Source organism: Balaenoptera acutorostrata, chromosome 3 (assembly GCF_949987535.1).
Source record: "Balaenoptera acutorostrata chromosome 3, mBalAcu1.1, whole genome shotgun sequence".
Taxonomy (NCBI): domain Eukaryota; kingdom Metazoa; phylum Chordata; class Mammalia; order Artiodactyla; family Balaenopteridae; genus Balaenoptera; species Balaenoptera acutorostrata.
Genome location: NC_080066.1, coordinates 65,284,268 through 65,293,411, shown reverse-complemented (window position 1 = coordinate 65,293,411; position 9,144 = coordinate 65,284,268). Strand labels below are relative to the sequence as shown.

At 43.1% G+C, this 9,144-nt stretch overlaps 1 protein-coding gene across 9 annotated transcripts in view; it reads right to left on the bottom strand.

Moving 5' to 3' along the window:
- Positions 1 to 1,589: 1,589 nt before the first annotated feature.
- PARP6 (poly(ADP-ribose) polymerase family member 6) overlaps positions 1,590 to 9,144 on the bottom strand; it is a 28,186-nt gene continuing 20,631 nt past the window's right edge. For 6 of the 9 annotated variants that reach the window (XM_057544029.1, XM_007197763.2, XM_007197762.2 and 3 more), the window contains 5 exons: positions 8,978 to 9,047; positions 3,021 to 3,100; positions 2,564 to 2,627; positions 2,308 to 2,392; positions 1,590 to 1,964 (listed from right to left, as the gene is read on the bottom strand). In XM_057544029.1, coding sequence (XP_057400012.1) covers positions 1,862 to 1,964; positions 2,308 to 2,392; positions 2,564 to 2,627; positions 3,021 to 3,100; positions 8,978 to 9,047 — 402 coding nt within the window. In that variant the 3' untranslated portion in view covers positions 1,590 to 1,861. Of the gene's footprint in view, positions 1,965 to 2,307; positions 2,393 to 2,563; positions 2,628 to 3,020; positions 3,101 to 8,977; positions 9,048 to 9,144 lie in introns of those variants that run through there. The other 3 variants (XR_452513.2, XR_452514.2, XR_009007690.1) reach the window with 1 other exon arrangement.

The following is a 9,144-nucleotide window of genomic DNA, read 5'->3' as shown; positions in this document are numbered from 1 at the left end:
ATACCAAGCACACAGTAAGTAAGCCAAGGTATTAGCAAATTATTTAGGTGCTTAGCATAATGCCCAGCACCTACCTAATAAGAACTAAAAAATGTTAGCTATCTCTGATACTATACAGGTGAACTGCAAGAGTCCTCCCACGAGGCAGGAATTTCAGTTAGGGTGGACTCCCTGATGGGGTCATTTACTTGGAGAAATTTCTCCTAGACCTGAAACCAGAATGGGCGAAGAGACTCGTAGAGTCAGAATGTAGCAGTCTTTATCAAGAAGGGGTAAAGGGGGCTTCCCTGGTGGCACAGTGGTTAAGAATCCGCCTGCCAGTGCAGGGGACACGGGTTCAAGCCCTGGCCCGGGAAGATCCCACATGCCGCGGAGCAACTAAGCCCATGCGCCACAACTACTGAGCCTGCGAGCCACAACTACTGAGCCCGCGTGCCTAGAGCCCGTGCTCGGCAACGAGAGAAGCCACCACAATGAGAAGCCCACGCACCACAATGAAGAGTAGCCACCGCTCACCGCAACTAGATAAAGCCCACGTGCAGCAACGAAGACCCAACGCAGCCAAAAATAAATAAATAAAATAATAAGTTAAAAAAAAAAAAAAGAAGGGGTAAAGAAGTTTAAGAAACAGCTCCTGGGGGATGGTGGACCGTAGAATGGTACTTCCATGTTAAGTTCAGGCTTTGTAGTCTTTAACTACAAAGCAGGTAAGATACCCAGGCAAAGAAGGTTACCTCCAAGGTAGGATGAAGGTAATGAAAGACAACAGGTAGTCTAGCACAGGCTTTATAAATCAAGAAGCTATAACAATTTTAAAAACCCGATACTTAAAAGCCAGGCTTGTTTAATGCTTTTAAGTCTCTGTGCTTATATTCCTGTTTTCTTCATTAATAGTTCATAAAATATTTGGCAATATCCAACCTGTCTCTTAGAACTAACTTAGGGTTTTAGGTACACGGAGCACAGCCTAAAGGCCAGCAGAAGGTCGGCAGTGGGAATTTCAACAGGGAGATGGCTTTCACTGAAACAGTTAGGTCTCCTAGAAACAGCTATCTTCCCTCACATTGCTATCCTTGGAGAATCTGGATTTTGTTTCATTAAGGGAGGCTTTATTTCCTTAGGATCTCTTTATAGATTTCAAGTTAGAGACCAACCTGCTTCCTGCACCTGCCAGCTCTCCCCCCACCTCCCTTATCCCAAAGAAATAGCTGCGAGGAGGAGGAGAGTAGGGCCCAGCCCCCAAGACACAGAGCAAGGGAGAGCGGATAGGTTTTGTGCAGAAAGGAGAGGTCCTAAGGATAGGAAATCTGAGCTGCTTTGGCCTCAATGGTCCTTTTAAACCTTGAAGAAGAGTCACCAGTGGTATTCTATATCCTTCTCAGTTTGTGTCATCTGCTTAAGTTTCCTTTATCTAATCCGTTGATTAAAATGTTGACAGATCTGTAGTATACTATACTAGATGGACTTAGCTTTGACTCCATCCAACATAAATAGTCCCAACCCTCATATTCCACTCTCCCCACCCCCACCCCCATTTGGGGGCTTTGGGCAGTTGCTGCGCCAAGGTTAGTCAGACCACAGTGATCATATCCAATCCACAGCACCTTCCATTTTATTGTTTTATTTACAAACAGGGTGAAGTCAACTGGGAAAATTGGGTAGGGAGTCAGTCTGGGCCATCCAAATGTGGAGTGGTTCCTGGGTCAGTCTCCACCATGAAGGCCGCCTCTTCTATCCTTTTCCTGCCCCTTGGTAATGGCCTCTTGATTCCTCAGGGCAGCCTCGGTTGCTGCTCCTGAGCCCTTTTATGAGGGCAGATGGATCCTGGGGGAACGGGGGCGGTACGAGGGCTGGGGCCCCCTCAGTTTGTGTAAACCTGAGTTCCGATCACACGCATGATTTCCTTCTGTATCTTGGGGTCCTGAGTATTAATGTTGGCATCGCCCACCTGACCATCCTCATATCTGCCAAAGATAGGGCAAGTGTGAGCATAAGAGGGAGAAAAATACCAGAATAATGTCAACCAATGGAACTGCATTTGGAGGTGTGGCCATCCCATCCAAGAAGTCAAAACCCTTTCTTGATACTCTTTAGGATGGAAGAGATTCAGCTTATCCGGTTTCCTCTAAACAGACCTTTATCTATACCCATCCCTATCCTCCAAGGGGAAAGTCCCAGTGCCAGCTCCACTCAGGTATCCAGGGACAAGTCTCCGATAACAGAAACAGACTTTCCCAGTAGTCACATATCACTATGCTCCCACCCTCACTCCTCCAAGTAATTCCCAAGGAACCCTCCTAGACTTACACAAAGAAGAACCGTGTGCAGACATGGTCGGACACAGGGCACACCCAGATGTTCCCATGCTTCTGGAGGTCCTTAGATGTAATCACTGGGAAGAGAAGGGCCAGAAGTTATACATATAATGCTTGGGTCAGAGAGTCCAGGCAGGGAAGGGAAGATATGATGCTTCAACATCACCCTTGGCTGGATCATGTGCCAAAGTTGCACCAGAAATAAAGGTTGGGGACCCAGAAAAACAGGGACTGGGTGAGATACCTACCTTCACAAAGTGCTATACAGTTTAGATTCCGACTCTGCAGGAACCTTGACTGAATGGATCGGGTCTGGAAGAGGAGAGCAGAGCCAGGTAGATGGTTATAGCTTTCCTTAGAGAGGCTAGTTAGATGGTAATGGTTGGGGATGGGGATTGGGATATCCAGCCACCCCCCCGAAATTTTTGCTTTCCATAATCAATCTGAATGAGTCCAGGCTTCCATCTTTACGTTTTCATGTCACTGGATTTAAACTCAGTCTCTGCTTTCATACTTATGACTGAGGCCACAGATGACTCTAGAAATGTGTTCATCTTAGAACATATCTGATTCCTTCAAATGACCTTTAAACCACCCACCACCACCACCTCCACCACCACCATTGTTTCCCCATCCATCTCTGTAGCCTAAACTTATCCCAGAGGAAGGGTCCTGCCTCAGTGGAACAACGGCAACTAATAATACCTGAGGAATGGTATTCATTCTGTTATATCTCTGGACCAGCTCGTCCTTGGAGGGCATCCTGTGCTGTCCTTTTCCCATTCCTGTCACAGAAAAACAAACCAGTTCATTCACCCATTCCTTAATCAAATATTTACCGAGTGCCTACTATGTGCCAGGCACTGAGCTAGAGACGCTTGGTGATACAGCAGTGAATAAAGCAGTGTATCTGCCGTCACAGAATTTAGTCTGATGGAGATTACAGGAAAGGAACAAATAATTGCAACAGAGCATGGTAAGGGTTATGACGGGGAGAATACAGAGCACTGTGTGAGCCAGAGGAGGAGAACTAGCCTAGCCTCGGGGTTTGAAGACGGCTTCCTGGTGACAGCTATGCTGAGAACTATAGGATTAGGAAGAGTTAGCTAAATGAAGAGGGAAGAAGTATTCTAGGCAGAGATAATAGCATATAAAAGGCCTGGAGGAAAGACAAAGCAGTGTGCCTTAGTTTGTATGCAGCTTAGTTGATGGCAGAGAAGTGGTGAGAGATGATGTAGAAGAGATAAGCTAGGATAAGATCAAGCAGGCCTAGTAGGCCATGTTAAGGCAAATGGAGTTTATCCTGAGAACATCCGGGAATCACTGAAGGGTTCTAAAACAGGGAGTAACACATGAAATGAGTCAGGAATGAGGGGCCTAGGAGAGTGGTGACATTAACACCTCGGGTCAAATGCCAGGCTGAGTGAAATGAGTGGAGAAGAAGCAAGCAGAGCAAGTCAGATCTGCTCTAGTTCAAAGTTACATAAAAAGCTCTGACCAGAGTCATTCAGAGAAAAGGGAGAAAGCAGAGCAGTTAAGTGATGAATAATTTTCCACAGGTAACCACAACGGCAACTACCTTGAAGAGTCCTGCTTCCTTCAGAAAGTCCTCCCAGACTTGAGGAAGAGGTGCCAATTCACTCATTTTCACCCTATCTAACTCCATAAATCCTGCACCATCTTTACCCCTCACTGAATAGCCCGGTTTATAACATTTATAGATTCATTCTGGATTCTTCCTATTTAGATGTGCAACAGTGCTTGTGTGCCCCTATTCCTAACTCTTTCTGGCCTATGATTAGGACTTCAGTCTCTGTATTCAGCTTTATCACAGGCCCAGCCTTACCACAGTCAGGGATGAGTCTGTGTATGAGACCATGCGACCCAAGAGGGAGACGGATGAAGATGGGAAATGATGCCATCATTGCAGGCCATAAGCAGGGCACTTATCTCACCAGCCCACCCTGGAACTTTCTATTATTACTAACGCCACTCTGCTGCAAGTGTTGGTTTTGTGATAGCCACGGTATAGAAGCAGGGATGGTAACCACTGGACTGACATTCTTCACTGCTCAGGCTGTCAATTCATCGCGCACTCACACTGAAGCCCCACGACAGATTTATTGCCTGAACAAAACTTAGGGCAATGAGAGCCTCAAGACTTGAATTGCCAATTTCTTTCTCCTACAGGATACCCACCACCCCTCTGTTTACAACTTCTCCATTAGCCTTAACTAGGTTTAGCTCTGCATCCAAATATGATGACTTTCTCAGCCTGGGTATTTCAGTGCACGGTTCTGAGTGAAATTCCCATTTAGGTTCTATCCCAGACGTTAAGAGAGAACAATCTGATTTCTATGGCTGGTCTTAGAGATGGCCCTTATGATATAATCCAAATCTTGTCCCATCCCAATCCTGTTGCACACTGTCCTGACCATAATGACCCAATCATCTTCTGTCAGTTTCCCTGAGACCAGACACCCTGAGAACCTGGAGGCCAGAATAACCCCTGGATGCTTTGTGTCCCGACTATACACTTGTGAGAAGTTTCTAAACGCTACTAAACACATAGATGGAGTTTACCATCTCCTTTCCCACTGTCCCTCATTTTAACCTACTCACTATGGCCAAGTCATTAGAGGCTCCGCTAGTCAAATGAATGCTATTTACACTGACCCCCAGAGGGCACCCAATGTCACTAGGCTACAGATACCCTGAGGAAAAAGAGAGAAAACCAGAGCAGAAAGGGGTGGAAGGAAACATACAAAGAAGACAGAGTTGGCCAAATGCTGGAGTAACTAAAATAACGCGGACATTTACACACATCTCACCCAGCATTAGAGACTCTCACATATCTATGGGGCCCGCAGACTCAGTCATTCAAGCAAAGCCTACCCTGTGAGTCCAATATAATGATAAGAAAACTGGCCTAGAAGTTAGGAAAACTGGATTCCAGCCCTAACTCTGCTACTTAGATCTGTGTGACCCTAAGAAAGTCATGTAACTTTTCGTGTATCTACTTTCTTACCTGTAAAGTAATAAAAGATTGGACAAGATGACCTGTAACTCCAGTAGTAAAAGCATAAGGTATTTTGTATCTATAATCAAATCGACCTTTGGAGGGAGAAGGATGGTGCTATATGATGTTCTTACGTTATCAGTACATGAAGAAGAAAGTTAAGAAGTCAATAGAGATTCCTGGCTCCATCTAATAACTAAAGGTATTCAGGCACTCAGTAATAAACCAAGGCCAATGGGAGAGGAGAGAGGGAGAGAACAAGGAGAAAACAGACAAGAAGAAAGAATTTTGTGGGCACTAAAGGCCAGGAGGATCTCACCACTTAGAATAAGAGCTTAATTAGAGGGAGGCTCAGGCTGGGACAAAGATAAAAACTGTGGAACCTAGACAAAGCCAAAAGACTACCCTGATCCCACCCCGACTGGGGACCCCAGGCACACAGAATAAGATTCATTCACACATTCAATAAATATATATTCACTGGGCCCTTACCCTTCTTAGATTAATCATAACCTTTGGTTCACAACACACTATCATTTATTTAATAGGACAATGAATACCTACAGACCTAAGAACGAAATCCAAGAACTAAAACATTACCAGTGACTTGCATCTAAGTGCTCCTAACTCTATCCCAACTATCTGCCTCCACTTGGGAGATATCCACTATCTCAGAATTTGAGTTATTTCTTTTTTCTTTAGTGTTATCACGCACACACACGTAGCTAAATAATTTTAATTTTTTTTTTTTATAGGAAATTTACTCTCCTATACCACCTTCTAATGCCCCTCCAGCCCAGTCTTTGCAGCGTTTTTTTTTTTTTTTAATTTTATTCATTTATGACTGTGTTGGGTCTTCGTCTCTGTGCGAGGGCTCTCTCCAGTTGTGGCAAGCGGGGGCCACTCCTCATCGCGGTGCGCGGCCCTCCCACCATTGCAGCCTCTCTTGTTGCGGAGCACAGGCTCCAGACGCGCAGGCTCAGTAGCTGTGGCTCACGGGCCCAGCCGCTCCGCGGCATGTGGGATTCCCCCCAGGCCGGGGCCCGAACCCGCGTGCCCTGCGCTGGTAGGCAGACTCTCAAACACTGCGCCACCAGGGAAGCCCCAATTTTAATTTTTAAAATTAATTATTTATCTATTTTTTGGCTGCATTGGGTCTTCGTTGCGGTGCATGGGTTTCTCATTGCGGTGGCTTCCTTGTTGCAGAGCACAAGCTCTAAGCGCACAGGCTTCAGTAGTTGTGGCTCATGGGCTCAGTAGTTGTGGCTTGTGGGCTCTAGAGCACAGGCTCAGTAGCTGTAGTGCACAGGCTTAGCTGCTCCGCAGCATGTGGGATCTTCCTGGACCAGGGCTCGAACCCATGTCCCCTGCATTGGCAGGCGGATTCTTAACCACTGCACCACCAGGGAAGTCCTAATTTTAATTTTTGAGCAACATAAAAAAGGCATCGTACAGTAGTCCTCTGGGCTTGCCTTTTTTTTTTTCACCCAACTATTATTCACTCAACATTTTTTCCATGTTGCTGAATGCCACTGTTGGTTCATTTTCATTGATGAATAATAATCCATTGTGAGAATATATTAAAATGTATTTATCCATTCTCCTGATGATGAGCACTTGGGTTGTTTCTAAGATTTGCTGTTGCAAACAGTATTACGCTGAACATTCATGTACACACCTTTGGGTGCACATATGCAGAAATGAAAATGCTGGGTCACAGGGATAAAATTTCTCAGCTTTATGAAATTTAACACCAAATGTTTTCCAAAGTGGTTGTACCAAATTATATTCCCATAAGTGATAAAACAGATCCTGCTTATCTGCAACCTCTGGTACAGAGGTATTATCAGATTTTTTAATTTTTGCCAATCCACATAGACACTACATGGTAAGTCATTACGGTCTGGCTTTTACTTCCTTGATTAACAGAGGATGAGCAGCTGCTCATATTTTTTGGTCATTTCTTCAGTGAGATGCCTGTTCATGTTGTTTGCCTTTTTTTTTAATTGGGTTCTTTTTCTTATTTGTAAGAATTTTTAAAATGCATCTTTATTACTAATCTTTTATAGTTGTATGTGTTACAAATGTCTTCTGGTTTGTAACTTGCGTTTTCACTTTCTTAAGGTGTCTTCTGATGAACAGAAGCTTTTCGTTTTAATAAAGTCAAATTTACCAATCTTTTATGATTTGTAATTCCATCTTTTTCTATTCTCTGGGTGATTTTGTTTAAGATTGGGATAATTTGTTCTTTGAAAGTGTGACTTAAGACTCACTTGTAAAATTATCTGGGTTTAGCAGAAACTAACATACCATTGTAAAGCAATTATACTCCAATAAAGATGTTTAAAAAAAAAATTATCTGGGTTTGGTAAGTTTTTTGTTTTGTTTTCTTGTGGCAAATTTTAAACTACTATTTCAATGTCTTTTACAATTTTAGAGCTATTCAGGCTTTCTATTTCTTCTTGAATCAGTTTTGTTAAGTTATATTTTTCTAGGGATTTATCAATTTTGACAAAGTCTTCAAATCACTGGCATAAAGTTGACAGACTTCTCCTATTAGCTTTTAAAATTTTGCTGTATCTATAGTTATGCTCCCTTTTTCATTCATAATATTATTTAATTGTGCTCTTTTTCTTCTTAATCAATCTAGCCAGGTTTATCTGTTCTGTTAGTTCTTTAAAAGAATCATCTTTTGGTTTTCTTGAGCCTATCTATTGTACCTGTTTTTATTTCACTGATTTTGGTTCTTACCTATATTAACTCCTTTCTTCTACTTTGTTTGGTTTATTCTGTCGTTAGTGACTTTTCTAGTTCTGTCATTCTGGAACTAAGTGTTATCTTTATAACAGTTACAATTAATGGAGAATACTAAATAGTAATTTATAAAGAATCTAGCACTGGCCCCTTCATATGGTAGACTTGCAACTATACGGTGGCTCACTTTTATATAGAGACTATACAGAACAAGAACAAAAGAAGACTGAAAAGGAACTCAGACATAAGCTTGAAACAATGAGAGAGCTAAGTCAGATTCGTTTTCTGAGCTGGACAAAGCTGAACTCATCTCCTGACTAGAATCTGGACATTGTTTATGCCTTATCTTTGGAATAAAATGCTTCCTCTTGCATTCAACGTGACTAATATAATAGTGTATAATTATACATAGTTTAAATTTTAAAAGGTGGTTGACAAGGAGGAGAACAATGTCTTCAGAAATGTAAGCCAGTGGAAGGGGCTCAAGCCTTCAAGTGCATTCATATATAAACTCGCATGCACGTGTGGTGTGCACATTCACAATCTATAATGACAGGCTAATGCCAACACCAAAAATGTGTTCTCCAAAGAGCCTAGTTTCATTTCCCAGTTATTCCTTAACCCATTCCCAGGACCAAGGCCCCACAATGAATAAAACCATCCCCATGGAGAAGAGGATACCTAAGAGAAAGGGAGATAGTTGGGCTCAACTTGCAAAGAATCTAAATTCCTAATGAGAGAAAATAGAGAAAGATTATGTATCCATGACTGGGGAGAGAGCTGACACAAACCAAGTGTCCATGATGGAAGAGGAGACAGCATAGGATTATGTATTCACAAAATGGATGCAATGTAAATAGAGTCAATGTGACCAAAGATTATTTCTTACCTGAGTATCCAAAGGAAATACTGGAGATGGGGCTCAGGTAGATGCCTTTGCCATAGGCTGCTCCATGCAGCTTGCAGGGAAACACCAGGATGAGCAATATGAGCCTGGGCCCTCCCATGGCTGTGTATTAGGCAGCCACAAGGCTTATCCAGCCCTCTGTCCCTCCA